At 39.5% G+C, this 22,468-nt stretch overlaps 1 protein-coding gene across 1 annotated transcript in view; it reads left to right on the top strand.

The window, feature by feature from the left end:
- The window catches only part of kcnn3 (potassium intermediate/small conductance calcium-activated channel, subfamily N, member 3), a 90,531-nt gene that overhangs the window by 8,952 nt on the left and 59,111 nt on the right, over positions 1–22,468 (top strand). The window contains exon 3 of the mRNA XM_008280710.1: positions 15,105–15,200. Coding sequence (XP_008278932.1) covers positions 15,105–15,200 — 96 coding nt within the window. The remainder of the gene's footprint in view (positions 1–15,104; positions 15,201–22,468) is intronic.

Consider the following 22,468-nt stretch of genomic DNA (forward strand, 5'->3'; position numbering starts at 1 on the left):
GGTCAAACTTTGTAAAATAATTTCCTTTTTATAAAAACAGAAAAATAGAAATATTCACTTTTGATTTGGACATTATTTACACATTTGACCTGTTTTGTTTGTTTGTTTGTTTTATGGTTAAAATGTCTGTAAAACAACAAACATTTATTTTTATTTATCAATCCGTACAATACATTTTCTATATTCCAACCTTTCTGTGAAATAATTGCAAATACCTGTAAAATTATGATTTTTTTCTTTCAATACAGTAAACAAGTAAAATTTTATGGCCACACTTTGCAACATAACAAATTACTGTTTGTAAAATTACACATATGTAAAGTACTCTTTTTTTTTCTGTGATTTTATTAGATATTATCAGTAGTTTAAATATCTGAATAATAATAATAATAATAAGGCTGGTTTAAACACAGAAAAAAATATAATTTTGTAGTCAAAATTTGTAAATGAAGAAATTACACACAAAAAATCTGATTATTAAAGTGAAAATAATTTATAGTTTTGATTTTTTTTAAATTTTATAGTCAAAATGTAAATTAGTAAATTTTTCTTGTGGTTTTACTTATTATCTGTAATGTAATAAAACACGGAAATGTGTAAAAAAAATGATTTGCCATCAATAATAGAGAATACAATGCTAAATTAAAAATACATAAAATGAGCTGTGTAGGTATAGCTCTTGGTCCCACCCACAGCTCGATCTGATTGGCTGTTACTGGTGATGTGTAACCAATCAGAACTGAAGGTTAAATGTTCTCTCGTAAACATGTAAAACTTAAATAATCAGAAGCATCTTAACAAAGTTTTCTGTTTGTCTTATTCTAAATTTTCAGTGTTCCTGCTAATGTATGACCTGATATTAGTTATCGGCCTCATTGATTACTAATAATCCACATCAGTCTTGAATAAACACGTCAGTCGGCCCGTTAAGTAAAGCTGATGTTCTGGTATTTTCCACCAGCGACTCTGGAGCTCAGGCATTACTGAGAACAGTCACGATAGCGTCTCTGTGTTCACGCGTCCCTAAACAGTGACGACGGTGGAGCAGTGAGTCGGCAAAAAACACCTGAAGCAGCTAAATGGAATTCAGCCACTTATCGCTGCTTCTTCTTTTCCCTTTTTTATATTAAATGCACCTGTGCACACTGCTGGTTGCCTGGCAACCCCACTGTGCAAAAAAAAAAAAAAGAGTTCCTGTTGTTCATCAAGAAATGGCCGGAGCATGAAACTCTCCACGAAACTGCAAGATTCTGTGTTTATGTACAGAATGATGGTTTCAATTCATCTTCAAACACGCCTCAGATCAGCAGATTAAACCTCTGAGGCCACATCTGGGCGTTTTTTGGCTTCTGTCACTTTTTTTTCTTCACTGTGGCTCATTTTTCTCGGCATTATAAAGTCCTGCACCTCTATGGAAACAGAACAACCTTGGGTAGAAGCAGAAAGAATTAAAAAATGTCTCCTGTGCAGTTTGACTCAGTTGGAATGCCAGAAATCATAAACAAGAGAAAATCATAAGTTGAATTTATTATTTTACAGAAAAACAAACAAAAAAACTCATCAGCAAATACGTGTCCACAGATGTTACCAACACTGTAAAAAAACTGGTGACTCTTCATCTTTGGGATAATTTCCTGTATTTGTCTCCTCTGCTCGGTGTCCACACTGCCTGCAGTTCAGCCGAAAACATCCTTTAATTTTTGTCATGTGACTGTTTGTCACAGCAGCATCACTCATGACTTCTCAGTTGCACAGAAGGACACAGAATTTTTTGTTTTTTGCAGAACCTGGTCACTACAAACCTATTGGTTTTGGACACATTTTTAAACAAGATATGTAGAGTGTTTTTAATAGTGAAATATCACGATTTTAGCTTAAATTTGGTTAATTCTCAAAACAAAACCGCCTTTCACACGCGGCTAGTTCAGGGATCGTCAGAAAGGTGAAAATCTAAAATATTTTTCAACTTTAACAGTTTTAGGCTCTGATAAATGGTGTAATTTTGGCATTGTTAAAAAAAAGATAACACGCCTTTCAAATCAACCAGCAGGTTTTGGGGTTCATTTGGTGACAATCATGCTGGTTGAATCTATTTAATCTATTATTAGCAATAAGAAACGCACCAAAACTGTAATGAATTTATATCATTAAGTTTGTAGCCCAGTTTTCTGTATCACTATCACCTTCTTCTACGATGTGTTTCAGAGGCTCTTAAGGAGCACAAAAGCAATTTTCACATCAGTAACCTCAGCTATGGCTTCATTTCCACTCATGCTGTCATTAAAACGCTCCAACGTCAATAAAAGCTGCAGCTTTACATCATACCCGACTCCCAGCTCTGTCACGATTTTACAGTGATTGTTAAATAAACTAAAACAAAGATGGACTAACTTTCAGTTTGTCAGAGTTTAATCGTGTTCAAGGTGAAACAGCAGCAAAAGGTCAAACAGGAAAATCATGTGCTTTTGTTTGATTCTCTGGATTCTCCATGTTTTTTTACGATTTTTTTTTTACAGACAAACATCTTGACGAGGACAACGAGAGCTTAATTAAATTAAATAAATGGCTCAGACGGTTGTGATATGGTCCTACGGTATATATTCTAGGATTAAAAACAGTCGCGGTGCCCGGCCGAGACATTTCCAGCTCCTAATCCGACTGTGACGCCACAACAGGTCATTAATTAGTGAGTTGTAGAGGAGCTGGCAGGTGGGAGGTCTTTGAACTGTGGACGGTTTCCTCTCTGCTCCCGGTCTTTATGCTAAAGCTAATCGCCTGCTGGTTGTAGCTCCGCGCTCAGCGCAGCGACGCGAGAGCGGCATCCATCCTCCGGCTCCCAGCAAACGAGCAGATTTCACATAACGTAGACCTTTAAGTGGGTGTCGGTTAAAGGAAAGTAAACGCTACGACTGTTTCTGCTGCTTCGTACGAAAAGAACATTTCTCGTTTTCCAGGATTGTCATACAAGACAACTCTGTTTAGTTTGATTTAAGGGTTCCTGAAGTTTGTTGACATGACGGCTGCAGGTGTGAACGGCGACATGAGAGAAAATCAGCAGAAGACTGTTTTTAGTTCATAGATTTTATTTACTGGTGTTATCTTGCCACCGCGCGAGGCAACTATAAGTTTGCCGATTTGTTGCTAACGTGGGAAACAACTGTGGCTCCACATACTACAGATATTTTACTAATTACATGTTTTTATTTGTTTCCATGCTTCTCCTCTCTTCGTGGGAACACTGCCTGCAGTTCAGCTGAAAAGTCACAGAATCTCTGTCACATGACTGTTGATCATAGCTGAGTTAAATCGTGGCTTCTTGGTTGCATGAAAAGTGCAGAATTTTGTCTTTCTTACAGAATCTGGTGCAAATTGTTGCCACATTATAAAATAATACATGTAGAATTAAGTGATTTAGTTTTGTTTTTTTTAAATATGATTTTTCGCCGAAATTTGTTTAATTTTTCCAACGATACTGCACATCACACATGGCTACTTCAAAGACCACCTGAAAGCTGAAATTTCTGAAAATATTTCAGTTTTTACAGGTTCCTTCTCTGATAAATTATTTAATTTTGGCAATTTTTAACATACAACAACTATAATATGCAAAAAGTGTTTTTCGCAGCAGGAAGCTCAACATGTGGAATGCAAAGTCAGATCTGAAAGCCATTTTTAAAACAAACAAACAAAAAACAGCTATACTGGATGCCTTTGTCAGTGTTACACCACACGAGAAGGGTTCCTAATGGCTTTTCCCAGCCTTTTCCCCTTTTTTAAAATAAATTATTTTTCATTTTTGATGCCGATACCCTCACCTAAATAAACACTCCAAACATACCAGAATGACTGATACTTTCCAAATAGAGGTATTCCATTTATACAGTAAAATTCATGCTTTTGTTCTATATTGTAGTATATGCATTTGTACCAACATTCTCTGCCTTTGTGTGAAAACCCTCCATGTGGACTGGAGTCAAGCAGCACCACATGCCTTACTGCACCTTCCACTTTAATTTGTGCGTGATTTGGGCGATTGTGAGTCGTTTAGGACAATCTCTGTTGCATTTTGGACGTGTTTCAGCTAAATTTGAGCCTGTTGGGCCCATTTTTGAGTCATTTTGGGAGAATTTTTAGCTCATTTCGGACAGGTTTTACGTCAATACTGGGCTCCACTAGGCTTTTCAGACTGGGCTGTGCAGGTGTGTAGACTAGAAGTATGAAGTGGAGGATCGTGCATGTATTTCAGATGCACATCCACAGGCAACAGACTGGACTGTGCATTGATGCATGTGTTTGCATGCAAATCTGCAGCGTCCAACCATGTTTCCTAAAACTGACGTTCTTATACAGCCAAACTGTATTTTCATTTACATTTTCAAAGAAACAGGAGTCCATGTGTAGAGGTAGGAAGCATAAGAGTAGACTAGTTTAGTTTATGGTGTCTGGTTTTGGCACCGAAGCTACTTGGTTAGCTTTAGGCAGGTATGTGGTTTATAACGATAAATGCATGTTGGTAACTTGGTTAAGTTTAGGCACCGAAGCTTCGTCGTTTTGTTGAGGAAAGCAGCAAACTTTGGGCTAAAATTGGAGCTTTTCGCGAAACGTTTGAAGCTTCTCCACCGTTTTCTGGGTTGTTAGCGTGACAAGTCGTGCCTCATTTATTGTGCGATTGGTTGGCTGAGAAGCAGCGACAATAAATCTAAACAAACTGCATAGATATGTCAGTTATACAAACCGAATCCAGCTGGAAATCCCTTCAAAATACGACTGATAATGCAGTTAAGCTGCATGAGTAACCTATTTCTTGGGGTTGCCACGTCCATCTCTGTCTGCTCTCACCTCCCTGCGTTTGTCTTCGTCTAGAGTTTAACGCCGCTGAGTTAATTGGTTTGAATCAAAGTCGCACTAGAGGTGTACCGCTACTAGAAGCTAATGGACCCCTGCCAGCCAATTACGACGGAGCCTCGGCGGTGGTCGCGGCATAAAGAAACCCTGAATTAACACAAGTCGAGCACATGTGAGTTATTCACTGTACAGCCGGAAAAAAACGAACTGGAATCAAAAGTTTCCCGACAGTAACGAGGACAGCGAGCGGCCAGCAGACGGCCGGGGTGAACGTAACGCGAGGAGCGAGAACGGGAAGCCTCAAACTCCCAACAAAAGTCACATTTTCAGCTCGCCAGCTGCCTTTGAACAGATCTGAAACCTGCATTTTTCTCATTAGCGCAGCGGCATGAGCTTCCTTTAGCACCCGGTTTGCTTCACCGAGTACAAATGAGATGTTAGCGGCAGAGAAAGGAAGAAAGAAACTGAGACAGGACAAGTGAGCAAATAAAGACCGAAAAAAAAAAATTAAAAAAAGACAGCCGGAGCTTTGGGTGAGATTTGTCTGAAATCACAAAGCTGGATGGTATTTTCCCAGAGTTGCTCAGTGGCCCATAACCACACTGATAGCAGCGAGAAGCGTCTGAGTGTGGAGTGCAAAAGGCTCTCGGATTGAGCTAATTATAGAGGAAAGAAAGGCGTCAGCGAGGATTAACAAACTGCGCGAGATTCTGAGTGTTTGTTTGATGTCGAATTAATAACCATTAAGGCCGCGGAGCATCTACAGAGACCCTAAATAAACACAATAAGGCGCTAACACACTCCATTTTCCAGCAGGCTGACTCGCAATATATATTCATGAAGCCAAAAACGCGACGTGGGCTCCGCTTAATAACGTCACGCAGGGAGAGGCTGAGTAATGTTTGTGCAGACTGGCGGCGCACGCTCGGATTAAGACGAGCGTTTGGTGACGAATGCTTCCTGCTCGGCGGCTGACGGATCTGATGTGAGGCGCGTCGGTCGGTCTGAACGGCGGCGACGGCGGCGCTCCTCCTCCCGCGACCTTGCTCGTCTGAATGAATGCACTTTGGAGTGTTGTTTGGCGTGAGCTTTTGTAACTCTGCAATTCAAAGCGCGGTCCTTGAGCTGATGCGGACAAATGAATCCGTTTAGCGACGAAAGAAAAACACCGAACGCTTCTGAGTCGAGCTAAGGCCAAAGTTATTCATACCTGTGAAAAATGTTGATTTATAGCGAATTTTTATTGCTTTTCTTTTTTCTGGCTGGAGCTTTTTGGTTTTAACTAAATTGACTGGAGTGCTTTTTGTTTCTCGCGGGTTAAAACGCTGATAGGAATTAGCAGGAACGTTTGGAATCAGATAGAAGCTGAGTTTTCTTGAGAATTTGCGACAGATTCAAGGGGTATGGATAATTCTGGACGTGACATTTTTCAGTAAAACTGTTTTAAAAAAAAAAGCTAAAGTAAGTACTATATATATATATATACATACAATTATAATACAGTTTCTTACTATCTTTGTTCTGTTTTTTCTTTTTTTGTCTTTCATTTCCAGTCAGAAGAAATCTCAGTCCAATAAAAATTCACTATACATTAGAATAAGTTGTGATTACGTTGAGCCTAAACTCTTTATATTTGCATGTTCTCACTTTGTAGTGTATTAGAACATCTAGAACATGGTAGGAATTAGCAAGAGCACTTGCAATCGAGTAGAAGCTGCATTTTCTCGAGAATTTGCGACAGGTTCACAGGGTATGGACAATTTTGGACATGACATTTTCAGTAAAACTGTAAAAATAAATATAACAAATAGCTAAAAGTTACTATTATATTTATTATGAAACACAATTTCTGACTATTGTAGTTTGTCTTTAATTTCCAGTTAGAATACATCAAATAAAAATTCACTGTACATTTGAATTTGTTGCGATTAAATTTAACTACTGCAGCAGCTGTTCTCACTCTGTAGTTTGTTAGAACATTTAGAACATGGTGGAAATTAGCAGGAACATTTGGAACATCTTTTTTTTTGAACATCTTTAGGGAACATAAATAATATTGCACATGGCATTTTTAGTAAAATCACAAAGAAAAACCCAGAAATAGTTTAAATTAACACCTTTAACATAATGTCTTACTCTGTTTTGTCACTTGTTTCTGTCATTTCCAGCAAGAAGAAACCTAATTATCAAATAAAACATAATTATGAATCAAAAATTGGCCCAGAGAGGAATAAATTCACTTCACTGTAAATCACGTAAAGTGCTTTCAGAGAAAAAAAAAAAGCATCGTACAAGTTCAAATACTGGAGTTAAGGCTCTTTATGGTGTGGTTTTACCTATTAGGGATTAAATCACCACAAAACTGTCGTAAAATCATATGTGCAATCAAATATTTGGGTTTAGATTAGTGCAGATACCAAAAAAATGTCATTCCAAGTCATCAGGTAGGGACGTCCCAACCTAACAATGGTTCAAATATAAGAACTCAATATAATAATATACAAGAAAGTATGAGAAATGGGGAATCCCAAAGTGACAGCGCAGAAAAAACCTGCATCCTCCTGTCCAAAAGTCTGGAAAGCCACAGACATCTGTAAATTACGTGCAGATGTTTCGCTTAAAATGCAACCAACTCTGCAAACGTCACCGATAAATAAACCCAGATTTCTTCGTCCAACGCTCGGCTTGTGTGCGCTTCTTCGAGGACGACTGCACGCTCTGATAACCTCGTTTATACGTAATTATTCTGCTGTGAACTCCGGCCGAGCCCCCCAGAGGAACGTCTGCAGATGTTCGGACTTATTAAAAGGCTGGTAGGAAAGTCCGAGAAGTGGTGAGCGTGGAGACGGAGCTTCAGCAGTCATTTAGGTGTTACTGAACCAACACACCATTTTTATTTGCTCTCTTGCATCTTAAAGCGATGACTGGATCTTCTGGAGAACTTCTATATTATGCAATTAATCGAGCTGCGTAGAAGGTCGGCCCGGCAGAGCTGCACCGACGCAGACGGGCGACAAATTAAAGGAAGACGCTGAACCCTTTAACCCCCAGTTACACTCTGGGGGGCTTTTTGCTGACATGATTTGGGTCCGCCGGTCCCCTCGGAGAGAATAATCAATACGAAGCCGTTCTGAGCGATCGCCTTCGTCCTATGATGGAACATCTCCGCCCTGATGGGAGGCTCCAGTCCAATCAGAAGGTCTGACGAGCTTTAAAATGATGGGAATTCTGGGCCGTGGCCTTCGCCGTCGCCACGTCGCTGAACGCCGGTGAGAGATGATGGCGTCGTTCTCCACCGCCATCGGTCCAATAGAGGTTCAGAGATCAATGGTGCTAGACTGTGGCTCAGCAACTTGCTAAGACGCCTTACATTGGAGTTTCCTTTAATTTATCACAATAAAACATACAGAATAACACTAAATACGTCCGTTATCTGCAAATTCTCCTTTCACATCATGTTGACTTTAATTCATTAATTACACTTAACTTTGCTGCTTATCTTGGATTTAGTTAATATCCTGATTCTGAGATGAAATGAAATGCAGTTTGTCAACAACCAGACTGAAGCAGCATTTGAACGGACAGCTGGAGGATAAAAGCTTCCTTATGGTCTCTTTTCAGCAAGATTATGCAAAAACTACCAAACTGAGTTTCATGAAACTTCTTGTATACGAGGAGCTCGTTAGATTCTGGTGCAGATTCGAGGCTCTTTGGTTGAAGATTGCGAGATAATGCTTTGGTCTTTGGTCGTTCTCCAGCCAGGATTTTAGACTTGGCAAACGCAACATATTCTGTAATAGACGGATCACAGAACCACAGCAAGAACACACAAATATACCATCTCAATTCATGAAAGTTCTGCTCGACCATCTCTGATTTGCTTTATGTTGTCAGAACATGAAAGATTTATGAAGACGTTTGTGAAAGTTTACTTCCTGAGATAGTTTTGTTTTTTATTTTTCTCACATTGAAATTCGAAGCTGTTTGAACGACAACATCTTAAAGATAAAAACCTGAAATTTTCACCTTTATTTCACATCATCCATCCATCCATTGTCTATACACCGCTTAATCCTCACTAGGGTCGTGGGGGGCTGGAGTCTATCGCAGCTGACTCAGGTTGAAGGCAGGTTCACCTGGACAGGTCACCAGTCTATCACAGGGCTACACTTAGAGACAGACAACCAAGCACACTCACATTCACACCTACAGACAATTTAGAATCACCAATTAACCTCAACATGTTTCTGGACTGTGGGAGGAAGCCAGAGAACCCGGAGAGAACCCACGCTGCACGGGGAGAACATGGAGACTCCACGCAGAAGGATCCCGGGTGTCCTCACCGGGACACGAACCACCGACCTTCTTGCTGCGAGGCAACGGTGCTAACCACAGATCCACCTTGCAGCCCATATTCTCATCATGTCGTCATAAATGCGAAGCCATCGTGAACTCAACTTGGATCAAACTATCCACCCATGTTTGTCTTCTTGTGCTACGACTTGTCAAACCTGCCAGTTCAATGAAACTACCATTTTTTCCACATTTGTGACCAAGTATTTTGTATTTAAAGGAGTAGTTTTGTGTTGTTGTGACCTGCAGCTACATGTGGTTCAGAAAATATCACTAGTTGGATTCTGCTTTATTAATATTTTTGTGAATGAGCTCAAAAATGTATTTTCTTCAATGACGATTTTAATTTTTTTTTTTGCCTATTTCAACTCACCCATAATCAGAGATCATTTGAGCTACTTGTCCAATTTTGCAGACCCTGAATCAACAACATGATGAGAAATAACAGTGAAAATTCCAGGTTTTTATCTTTAATAAATTTTGAGATATTGTCATTGAAGCAGACTCAAACTTCAGTGTTAGAAAAATCCTGCTGAAAGTGGGTCAAAGGGCAAATTTTTCAAAATATCTTGGAAAGCATTTGATGCATCGATGTCAAATTTCACAGATGCCATTTTAAATATCCAGAGTTTATGATAAATTATCTAGAGCAGGAAGCTTCTTAGTTGGAACAACCCAATAAACTTCCACAACTCTGCGTAGATTTTATGTAAACTTTCCCGACAATCATCACAGAGTCATCCTGTCATAGTTGAGTGTACATTTACAGGTAGAATGCAAGAAAAATCTAGATTAATAACTTTTTAACGGCATCACAGCACCTGCATGTTGTAAACACTACAACAGGCTATTAAGGAGCTGATGAGGTGCAGCTCTACTGACGCCTTTAATTTATTTCCCTTCATCACGTTTTTTATTATTATTTTTAACTTTCTCCACACGAAAGCCAAATCGCACGCGGAGTAATTTGAGCTGTAATTATTCCTGAGCAGGGGGTGAAAAAAAAAAAAGAGAAAAAAGTGCACACTCTGGACTGGATTAAAACCACTGACCGTGGCAGCGAGTGTAAAAATCACCCCATGAAAGGAATCCGTCCAAGTGGCTCTTAGGAGGAAACTTTGGCCGTAAAACCCAAGAAGTGGGTAAACATAAAGAGTTGAGATGATGATGGTGATGAATGGAAGCGCCGGGGGTTTAAAGTTTGGCCGGTTTGTATCAGTTCACTGAGATGTTGCTTTTCTAATCAAAAAATGTCAGAGTGGTGCAAGAGGAAAAATCTTTTAGCCTCCACTGAAAGTTAACAACTCAAAAAAGCACAATATTTTGTCTTGTAAATGTCAATTTCTGTTCAAAATTTGGTGCTGTGGAGGACAAGATTATTGGAACATGGTGTGAAACAGAAGGAGCTCATCAGTGAATAGTTTGTAGAGACTGAGAGCTTCGATTTTTAGAGATTTGTGCTGGAAATTAACCAAAAGTTAGTCCTCAGGCTGCTCTGACATGGAGCTACAACAGCGGCTGTGGCTCAGGTAGTAGAGCGGTTGTCCTCCAAGGTTGGCGGTTCGATCCACCGCCCCTCCACTGACGAAGTCGCCTTGGGCGAGACACTGAGCCCGAAGTTGCTCCCGATGGCAGGCAGCACCTTGCATGGCAGCTCTGTCGCCGTTGGTATGTAAATGAGTGAATGGGTGAATGAGAAAAACATTGTAAAGCATTTTGGGTAAAAGTACCAGAACAGACCATTTAAGTACAACTGCAGGGATGTAGCAAAAGTCTCATTTAAAATATGTGTAGTTGCATTTAAAGCAGGCAGAATTCCAGTTTGCGATTCTACAACATCATTCGGACCAGTTTGGACTTCATATAGGAGTCTAAAAAAGGTGATGTGGATCTATTGAATTAAAGCAAATTAAAGGTATCTTGAACTAGAATAGAGTCTGTAGATGTCTGAAACCGGTTCAGAATTCAGCTGCAAACATCCACAGTGTTTGTAGATTGTCACGGATGAGAAACAACATAATTTATCTTGAAATCTTCCTTTTGCCTGATTGGATTCCAGATTTCTGCAGCACAGATCTAATCTAGCTGTTAAATGTTAAAACTGCTCATCCTGTGATGCTCCAAACCTCTACGTACCTGATTCGTGGCAAAAAAACAGATAAAACTAAGAGCAGCAGACGAATCCTTTCACTGTCTGTTCACCAGAATGCTTCAGAGTCTGAGAGTTAAACCATTTGAATAGTTGGCATACTTTCTCCTCCTCGGTCGGAAACTTCCTCCAGCGAGACTTCACCTGACGACAAGAGGCATCGGCGCTGTTGCCGTGGTAACCGACGGTTTGAGATACTCCGTGGACCGATTTGACCCCCGCGAACGGTACAGAACGTGCAGCTGCAGACTTGTTCAGAACCGCGTGAGGCCGTGAAATCGCGGCACGGCGTAAAAACACAACCGTCTGAACTCAGAGGAGTTTTCCTCCGATGTTCGCTGCAACATGAAGTCTGTGGAGACAAAACAACCAGGACGAGAAGGAGAGGGAACTTAGAAATGTCTTTTGTGCTGAATGGCACAGTTAGAATGACGGAAAACGTAAAAACTACATCTGCACTTAAACTCTATGAAGATGTCACCATGATGAATGTATCTTCCAACAGTTTGCTCCGTTCACCGTTTCGGGTAAAGATTGCTGAATTTTTGTCATATGACTGTTCATCACAGCTGAGTCACTCATGACTTCTTGAATGCGCTGACAAGTGCAGAATTTTTTTTACTTTTTACAGAATCTGAACACTGCAGATGGTGTGTTTTTGGCAGATTTTTAAATAATTTTGATGAAGTAGTGTCATTTTGAGGTTCGATTTAGTTGATTTTCACACATGATTAGTTCAGGAGATGTTTACAGACACCAGTCCCTCCTGCAGCAGAACAGCCCCACAACATGATGCTGCCACCCCCGTGCTTCACAGTTGGGATGGTGTTCTCAGGCTTCAAGCTTCCCCCTTTTTCCTCCAGATGTAACGATGGTCATTAAGACCAAACAGTTCAGGTTTAGTTCCATCAGACCACATGTCATGTCATGTCTCCACTAATGAAGCTCTTTGTCCCTGTGTGCATTTACAAACTGTAATCTGGCTTTTTAATGTTTCTTCTGGAGTGATGTCTTCTTCCTCTCTGAGCATCCCTCCAGCCCATGTCGGTACAGGACTGGTTCCACTGTGGATAATGACTCTCTAACCAGCTTCAGCATCATCTTCACAAGGTCTTTAGCTTCTGTTCTGGGGTTGATTTGCACATTTCAACCAAAACACTTAATCTCTGGGACACAGAACCATCTCCTTCCTGATCCTATGATGGCTGGACATTCCCATGGTGGTTATACTTGATATAACTGTTTGAACAGATGAACGTGGAACCTTCAGGCATCTGGAAGTTGTACCCAAGGATGAAGCAGACTTGAATTCTCTTCCTGATTTATTTAGATGTTCCATGTTGTCAATAATGGAAGCCGTGTGTGCCTTACAATACATCCACAGGTGTGCCTCCAATTAACTCACATGTTGTCAGTTACCCAATCAGAAGCTTCCAAAGCTATGACATCATCATCTGGGCTTTCCCAAATAGTTTGAAGGCAGAGTAACCTTAGGCCCCGTTTACACATAGCAACAACGGTGATATTTCAATGCGTTTTGTTGAAGTAGCAGAAAGTGATTAGTGCCATTCATCGTTGTCGTTATTTCCAGGATTCTGATTGGCTAGCGTGGCTTTATGCTTCTCGTTACACTGCCCCCATAGGTGTGGCAGCTCGTAGCAGCTCTTAGCGACGTGTTTTTGCGGGTTTGTGTAAACAAAGATTTTTTTTGATAACGTTCTGGTGTGAACAATGTTATTTTTGAAAACGTAGATCCGTTTTCGTTAATACTTAGCTACGTATAAACGTGGCCTAAGTGTATGTAAACTTCTGAAAGAAAGTAGTAAAAAAAAATTCTCTCTCTCATTCTGACATTTAGCAAATAGGACTAATGTTGGTAATCCTAACTGACCGAAAACAGGAAACGTTCAGTCTGATTTAGTGTCACATAGTAAGAAAAAAAATGTGTCTTTTTATACAGTGGATGTAAACTTCTGGTTTCAACTGTATATATAAAGGTTGAATATTCTGTTTATTTTTATAGTGTCTGGCTGATAAATCGTGTAATTTCTTGCAGTTTTAACTCTTTTTTTTTTTTTTTTACAGTTTGGGAGGTTCAGAGGTATAAAATAGTGATTAAACCATTAACCACAACTAAAATCAAGTGTTTAATGGACATCTGTCAACTAGTCAGAAGTGAAAACACTGCAAACATTTCTTGTTTTCTCTACTTTTTAGTGTGTTTTTAAAATTGTGACGCTCCGACTTCCTCCTCCTTCAGCCGCCATGTTTATGAACGGATACACAAACTGCCAACGAGTCGCCCAAACATACCTCCTGGTTTCTTCTTCCAGATCCGGTGTGTGAATAAGTTGTGCGTTCTTTTGTGCGTACGTGTGATTTGCACACTTGATGGGTTGAGGAAGTGTTGCTGCGCTCTGGAAGCGCGGGGGGTTAAAGAAGCCACTGAAGTGCTATGAGTCGTATCGATCGGAAGTTCCCCGGTGCATTGATTACGAGCCCTGTGCAACCAGACGAGCCGAGGACTCGGAGCTCTGCAGCGCGATATCGACGGCCGGAGCGCCGCCGTTGTGTGAGCGTTGTGTCTGTGCTGAGGCAGAACATGCTCCTCCAGCAGAGGAGGGACGTTTAATCAGACGTGTGATTGAATCGGACAATCAGGACCTTTCTTTATTTGTGTTATTGTTGTTGTCTGAATATTTAATCTAACATTTAGGCCTCGTATTGTTTCACATAATCACAATCAGGAATTTGGTTTCCCACAGTTAAATGAACACGGTCGGCTGTGATATCGACGTTTAAAGTGCTCCGCTCAACAAAACAGCTCATGTAGATAAAATCACTAAATCTGACATTAGATCGTCTTGTTTCACTCCTTTTAAATTCATTTCTGTCTGAGCTGATGGAGACTAGAAGCTTCTCCGTGCTCAGCTAACTTCTACCTACACTTCTTGAGGCGCTTTCAGTTTTATATTTATATAAATGATATTTCTGTTGCCTCCAGGAGATGCTCTGAATTCAGGTGATCATTATTTTAAGTCATGCAAATTTGTAAATTAGCATCAATTTAGCATAACACAGAAATAAAAATGGTGCTCTGTTCATTTAAATAGAAATATTTCTTCTTTAAAATCAATAATTAAGTGTGTTAGATGTGTTAATCATGACCTCAGTAGTGATTAAAATAATCCTGATTATCATTTTGGCCATAATCATGCAGTTTAGTTTGTTTTATGGAAATATTTCAGACGAATACTATTTAAAACTATTTAACAATTTTTTTAAATCTAAAAAATATGAATAATTGAGATAAACAGGCTAATTGTGGGCAAGGCAATAATTAAAAATAATTCTGAATATAATTTTGGCTTTCATCCTGCAGGTTTAGTCAGTTGCTTGGAAATATTTTAGCTACAAAAATGATGATTTTGACCAAAACCAGCTTCTCTTTCTTGCAGCTCTTTATATGTTTGATCAGTTAAATCAGTAGCAACACGTTCTGCACGATGAACAGAGCAAAAAAAAACTATTTAAGATGGATTTTTGCTGTTCGTTTACTTCCCTACAAAGTCACCTCAGCCATTCAGGAGTTCTTTCTCAAGAGTTGTTCAAATCATTTAGTAAAAATTATTTTTTTACTTTGCACTCTATAAAACAGTATCAGTTTTTCCCCGATATCGTGCAGCACGACTGACGTGTGAGTTCCATTTGCGCTGCATGTTTTCTAATGACATCTGTGCGGCTTGTGTCTCTGCAGACCTCCATGTATTCTCTGGCCCTCAAGTGTCTGATCAGCCTGTCCACAGTCATCCTGCTGGGCCTCATCATCGCCTACCACGCACGGGAGGTTCAGGTAAAACGCCAGCATGGCACATGCGTCCACATTTTTCACTACAATGTAAAATCCTGCACCTCTTTGGAAACAACACAACCATCACTAGAAGAAGAGAGAAATCAGGAATGTCTTATGTGCAGTATGATAAAGTTAAATTATCAGAAATCTTTAAAGAAAAAAAAAAAGTTGAATTTCTTTGATAACAATCATTTTTTTAAAGCACCTTAACAAAAATATAGACTCTACAAACTATATATATTTTACTACGCTGTCAAAAATATGTGTTTGTAGCAGTTTTTAGTGTATTTTGTTTTACAATTATGTGCAAAATGAAACACTTCAATCATAAAGAAAGACATTTAAAATATGAAATATGATGATCTGATTTTAAGCTTAGACTTGGTTAATTTTCTCCAGGAAACAGAACAGGAAGGATGAGCAGTTCAAATATCATCTGAATATTGGAAATCTACTTGATTTTCTTTGTATTTTCTGTTTTTGTTTCATTTGTCTCTTTCATGCTTTCCAAACAGTTATTCAAGTCATAATACCGTTATGACAGAGGAGCTCAGAATTTTTTGCTTTTCACAGAATTGACTTTCAAATTTTTATGTGTAATTTTAATGCAATATTATGATTTTAATTTTAGATTTGGTTACATTTTTTTTGGAGAAATCAGCACATTATGGATAAAGAGTTCAAGTGTTCTGTATCTACTGGATTATTTAGTATTTTATGAAGTTTTTTCATGCTTTCCAAATAGTTAATCAACTAATGGTGGTATCACAGCTGTGCAGAGGAGCTCAGAATTTTTTATTTTTTTTACAGAATTTAATTTGTGCAAACTGTGTATTTTTAGCAAATTTCTAAATGAGACATTTACAGTAAAGTGATTTTAATGAAATACTGATTTTTGATGATTTTAAGCTCAGATTTGGTTAATTGTTTTTTTTAGGTAACAAAACATTACGAATGAGTCGTTCAAGTATTGTCGGAATATTGACAATCTACTGGATTTTTTTTGTTTTTTTCAGGTTTTTTTTTTTTTTTTTAATTTCAGTTTTTCTATACTTTCCAAATAGTTATTCAAGTCATAAAACTATTGCAGTTGTGCAGAGGAGCTCTACAGATTTAGTTTTTTCACAAAATCCACAAGGCGCAAACAATTTATTTTGTTGAATTTCTAAATGAGACATTGAGAATAAAGTGATTTGCGGATGAGTAGTTCAAGTGCTGTTGAAATATTGAAAAACCTCCTGGATTTTTCATTTTTTTCATGCTTTCCAAATACTTATTCAAGTCATATTGGTTTCACCGTTGCGCTGAGGAGCTTCGAATTTTTAGTTTTTAACAAGCAAACAGTTAAGTTTTAGTGAATTTCTAAATGACATATTTAGAATAATGTGATTTTAATGAAATATTAGGATTTTAAGCTTAGATTTGGTTAATTTTCTTGAGGGATCAGCACATAGTTTTTTTTTTTGTTTGTTTTTTTCCCAGCTTTTCAGTACTTTTCCAAATCGTTGTTCAAGTTGTGATGCCATTGTGGTTGAGGAGCTCACAATTTTTTCACAGGATTTACGTTCACATTTCTAAGCGACACATGTAGAATAAAGTTATTTTGATTAAATGTTGTGATTTTAAACTGAGATTTGATTAGTTTTCTTAAAGGAACGGCACATTACGGATGAGTAGTTCAGACTTGTTTTTTTAGTTTTTATACCTTTTAGTTTTGATAAACGGTGTCATTTTGTGCATTTTTTAAAAGACAAGATAACTTTCAGACCAGTTGGCAGGTTTTGGGGTTCAGACGGTTGATTGGTGAGCTTTACACGCTGCTGTGTGGATTTTACAACCTTCAGATTTCCAGTTTCAAACTGCATCCTTCTGATCTCTATGCTAAGCTAATCCGGCTGCAGCTTTAACATGTAACGATAAGCAGACGCCCGTCCTCGTGTCGTTGTCGTGTCGTCGTCCCCGCGGCTCGGGACACAAACCAGAGGACTCAGGTGCGCGTCGACTGCAGCCAATTAGCCGCATTAATGAGAGCCTCGGCGGCATCGACAGAACGGTCGGCACGGCTTCGCGTCAAGCAGCTTCCACGGCCGGCGTCGAATCCACACCCGACCAATAACAATCTCCTCTCTGGGCCGGACGCACACACAAACACGGCAGAAACAATCAATCAGCGACGCCTTCACGCTTCGCGGTATCCGTTTTGCTGTTTGTCATCTCGCTAATACGGCGCCGCCACGCTCATTTAGCCGCCGTTTTCATCTGAAGCCATTTGCAATCGATGCACATTGACTATTTATGGGGACCAGGCCCAATGAGGGGCCCCCACGCCCGCTATTAGAGCCCCGGTCATCCATCTGACTCCGTGTTAGTTTGATGCCGTGTTTTCTTTTCTGCTTACATCACGGCTCCAAATGTGCTTTATTAGAGCTGCAGCCGATCCGGGCTGAGGTTCCTGCGTTCTCGGTCACAGGGATCAATAAGTAGATGGTGATTGCTTATTGGCCGTCGTACAGCCTGATGGACGGGCAACAGGAACCTGCTGGTGATTAAGATTCACGAGGAGCGTGCGCACATGTGCCGCACGTGCACATTTCATTGATAAAAGAAGCCCACAAGTTTGATGTCGGGCTCGGTCGTCCGCCCACGCACACCGTGGCTGCTGCACGTGACGGGATCCCTGATATCGACGGAAGAAGGAGATGCTGCTGCTGCTGCTGCCGAGGAGGAGGAGGAGGAGGGAGGAGGAGGAAGAGATGAAACGCTCTCCTGCTAATCTACGTGAGAAATAATTCCCTGTGATGAAGTGACGCTGCGAGTTTAAGGAGGAGACTGTGGAGGTTTTGGGTGGGAATCGCAGCAGGACGCGGTGGGATTCAACCGCAAAGTCACTTCTAGTAATAACTTCACTGAGAACACTCGTCTAGTCTTCTGTTTTTTTATCATTCAGTAGCTTTATGGATAATTCTAGTTTTCTAGTTTGTTTCCTGTCGTTGCATAGATGTAGGAACACAGTGACACACGGTGCTCGTTTCACACGTCCGCTCTCGTTTTATTTTAACTTCAGCGGCTGCTTCTTTGCTCTGATGTCGTCTTTAATTCTTTAATCTTTGACTTTTATCTTTTAATCTTCAATCTTATTCTTTTAAACCACCTCTGTTTGATGTGCGTCCTGTTCTAGCTAATTATCCATTTAACCCATTTCTGTTAATTAGACTGCTCTGCCTCGTCTTCTTACGTCCTTCTTGACTGTTATTATAGTTATTATTATTGTTTTATGTCAAATTAAAATGGAAACTAAACTATTCCAGCTCGTTTCTTGAGCGAGCGTTAGGTTTTGTTGTTGTTGTTGTTGTAAATCAGAGGACTTTGAAAATAAGTTTTGGGTAAAAGACTCTTTATCGATGTCTGTCTGGCTGGTTGTTGTATTATTTCAGGTACGTCAGTTGAAGGAAGGTGAACCGAGTTTACCAAAATAAGTATATTACTAAATTTAGACACTTGAGGAGTTCTTATTGATCATCTTGGGACAAACACATACAGAGAATAGTGAATAAAATCAGAACTGTTTTGTCTACGATTAGGAGATGTGTCAAATATCTCACACCACAAAGCACCACACCAGTAATTCAGGCTTTAATATTGTGAATTACGGTACAATTGTTTGGTCACTAGGTAACAAGAGAAAGCTGCTCGTGTTGCTCGTTCCTCTGCAATTTAGTCTCCATCGGCTCGATGTGATCGATCGATTGTTGTACTCGCTAAGTAATCAATATAATCGCAACAAAAACGCCAAACGTTCTCCATAGCAAATTGTCCTTTAGTGCAGAAATACAGAATTATTCAACAAGACATGCTGCTGGAAGTTGCTTTACTTTACCTCAGTCTAAGTCAATTACTCAACATACCGTCACATTCAGAGCATTTCAGCTCAACAGAGGAACATGGTGAGCTTTAGAACAAAAAGGTTATTACTGGTTAATATCGGTGAGGTGTTCTGGGGGACATAAGCGTGATGCAGGGTTCTGGGTTTTATTGTTCTGAGGCTCAACTACGAGGCCAGATGAGTGGGTTATCAGATATGTTGAGCTTAAAGTCAGAGTTTTCAGTGTCATGAAGGTGGCTCTCTTTTAACCTGCTACATCTCCATGGTAACTGATGCTGCAGAGCTAGATCGCCACGGTAACTGATGCTGCAGAGCTAGATCGCCACGGTAACTGATGCTGCAGAGCTAGATCGCCACGGTAACTGATGCTGTGGAGCTCGATCTCCACGGTAACCGATGCTGCGGAGCTAGATCTCCACGGTAACTGATGCAGTGGAGCTAACCTGGTCTGGTCCAGGTTATGTTAAGGATTTAAATCAGCTGAAAGAGCGTCTCCCTTTAACCAGATGGTTTCCTGACTTCTCAGCTGAGGGAATGTGTTTTATCTGCTAACATGCTGAGCTGTGCGTCACTAATATCACTGAATGAAGCCGTGGAGTTACAGTATCGCACACTGTATGTATCGCGTTGCCATGGGAACCAGACGTGTATTTAGTTGGTGATGCAGGAATCACATAAATATGTTTTTGTGTTTGGTCCGTTTACTCTGCTGCTACTGCAGTTGATAGAACACAGATTAGAACATGGATTATTCTACTGGTATTTATTACAGAGAATATTCAATCAGTAACATTAATTTTGCTTTGATTGGGCCAAAAATTAAAACGATATCCTGCATTATGGGACAGTGTCAGACCTAAATCCACTTCAAGACAAGATCAGGTTTAAATGTATGAAGTTTAAAGTTTAACTTAAACATAAGCAACTGCATCGATAAAATATTCTATATGAACACGTTTATCAGTTTTCTACCAGCATTCCTGCCTTCATCATTTGTAGTAGCGGCGCTTCTTATCATCATAAATGTTTATATTCCTCATTGTTCTCCATTAAAACAGCATGTTGACTGAAGCAGCTGAACACGATTGTTTCATGTTGTGCAGAAGAAGAGTCACGTGACACGTTAAATGCCTCCTTTTATGTGAACAGAGTCTGAAGCAGGAAGTCTGAGTTGACAAAGAAAGTTGATAACCACCTTCTGATACCTGATATCTCTGACTGGGGCTCTGGGTTTTGTCGAGCCGACTTACACAAAGAAAGCCTGGATATGTCAAACCTGCTTCGTAGTGTACAGATCATGGCCTCGATCTTTATGTTGTTGGGTGGTGGCGTCTTTGTAGGAGGACAGAATCTATTTCTTATGATGAGTCAATGAAGGAGCTTGTGTTGGTTCAGTATGTGTTGTGGATGTGTTTGTAGTCTGTCTTGTGTTTGTGTATTCTGTATTTTTGTGACTTGGCATATTTTGGTGCTCATGAAACAATGAAGGCCTCTAGATTAGCTGCTGCCTCACCAAAGCTAACGGGGATGTTAATAAACAAACAAACAAACATGAAGTCGTTCTCCTAGCATGCTGCTAGCCCAGCTAGCTGTTAGCTTCATTAGCCTCGGCGGCCCCGAAACATTCAGGTCGGGTTAGACTCGGAATAATTAATCACGTCACTTTGGGGAACTGCAGGAGAACGTCATTGCACACGACGCGGAGAGGAGCTTCGGTCGTTTATCTTCATGGCAGGAGGTCTGTCAGGGTTCTGCTCTCGCTGCTCCACGGTGGAATAAAACCAGAGCCGGGCCATTGTGTGTAGGCTGCCGGGTCGGGTTACATGGGCGAGCCACAACATTAAAACCAGCTGCCTCCTGCTGCTGCTGCCGCCAGCCCATCCCATGTTTTAATAACCATCTGAAAATGGCAGCAACACGTGTTTGATGCCCGTTTCAACATTTAGTAGCAGATATTTATGATGTTTATTCTGAGCAGGCGGGGTCAGCAGAGGTAACATCGGCTGTTAGTTAGTTTGAATTCCAGTTTGAGATTGTGACCTGGTCAAACTTTGTTTAGGAGTCTGAAAAGAACGTCGTAGATATGCTGAATAAAGGGGAATTACATTTATCTTAAACTAGAAGTCACAATAAAACTGTAAATGTTCTGGAAGAAAGACGAGATCTGAAACAGTCGAATGTTGTTTTGAATCAATGAACGCAAAAACTTCACTTCAAATTACACATGATATCAGGCTGGTGTTAAATATAAGGCTCATGTAGAAAAATCTGCAAATATCAAATCATGGAAAAACTGGATAGACGGGACTGTTTGATTTAAAAAAGAAAAAAAAAGGTAAAGTTAGTGTGACTTAAGGTTATAATGAGCAAGATAAGAGCTTGAAAGTAAAACTACCCTAAAAATAGCTGGAAAAAAAGTCGCTTTTTTGACAGCTTCTAATGAAATCGTATTTATTTATCACGTTTATGTCAATTTAAATGACTACTTCTAAGTTTTTGATTCAGTGTAATTTCATCACATTAACTTTTAGGATCTTAGCCAGTATAAGAAATCACCGTTTTATTTTTATCAAAGCAGTTCAGGTTTTCCAGCTTTTCTATCATTTGCTCAGATGATATTTGCAGGTTTCTTTTTTTTTTTTTAGCCTTCATATGGAGAAAAAACCCACTTTTCATTACCAGCGCTGAGTTATTTCCTTAAATAATTACCTGACTAACATATTTGACACCAACCTGATACTGAGTGTAAGTTAAACTGAATTTTCTGTTAGTGGATTTAAAACAACGTTCGACTTATGATAAATTAATTAAACTTATTTTTTCTTCACTTCAAGATTTTTCAAGTGCACTCGGAAAACAAAGAGTTTTCTTTTAAGCTGTCACAACTTGTAATTAAATCCTGTCTCTTTTAATCACGAACTCCTTAATAATTGGCGGCGTTTTTAAGAACTTGAAAAATCCAGACGTCAAGGTGGAGAAAAAATCTGTCAAATTTAGAATCAATACTTAAATGAAATGACCACCTGCTGCTGTGTGTCTGTGTTAGTTGATGTAAAACAACATTTATCTTATAATAAATCAACTAAAGTCACTTGACAACTTTTTTTTTCTCCACCTTGACACTCTTAAAAATCTAAAAGCTCACATTTATCCTGTTTTAAATGAAGTGACGCAGAAATTTCCACCTAATATCAAGTTGGTGTAGCATCATCGGCTAAACATTGAATCAGTGTGTTTGCAGCTTAAGAGGTTCATCTTTATTTTATTTTTTTTTAAAAAGAAGTTTTATCCTGCAGCCACTCATTTACTCAGTGCTGCTTATAGGGCTCATAATTATACAGACATTAATCAGGAAATAAACGCCGATTCTCATAATAAGAACAGC

The sequence above is a fragment of the Stegastes partitus genome, unplaced genomic scaffold, assembly GCF_000690725.1.
Source record: "Stegastes partitus isolate 25-593 unplaced genomic scaffold, Stegastes_partitus-1.0.2 Scaffold207, whole genome shotgun sequence".
Classification (NCBI taxonomy): Eukaryota; Metazoa; Chordata; class Actinopteri; family Pomacentridae; genus Stegastes; species Stegastes partitus.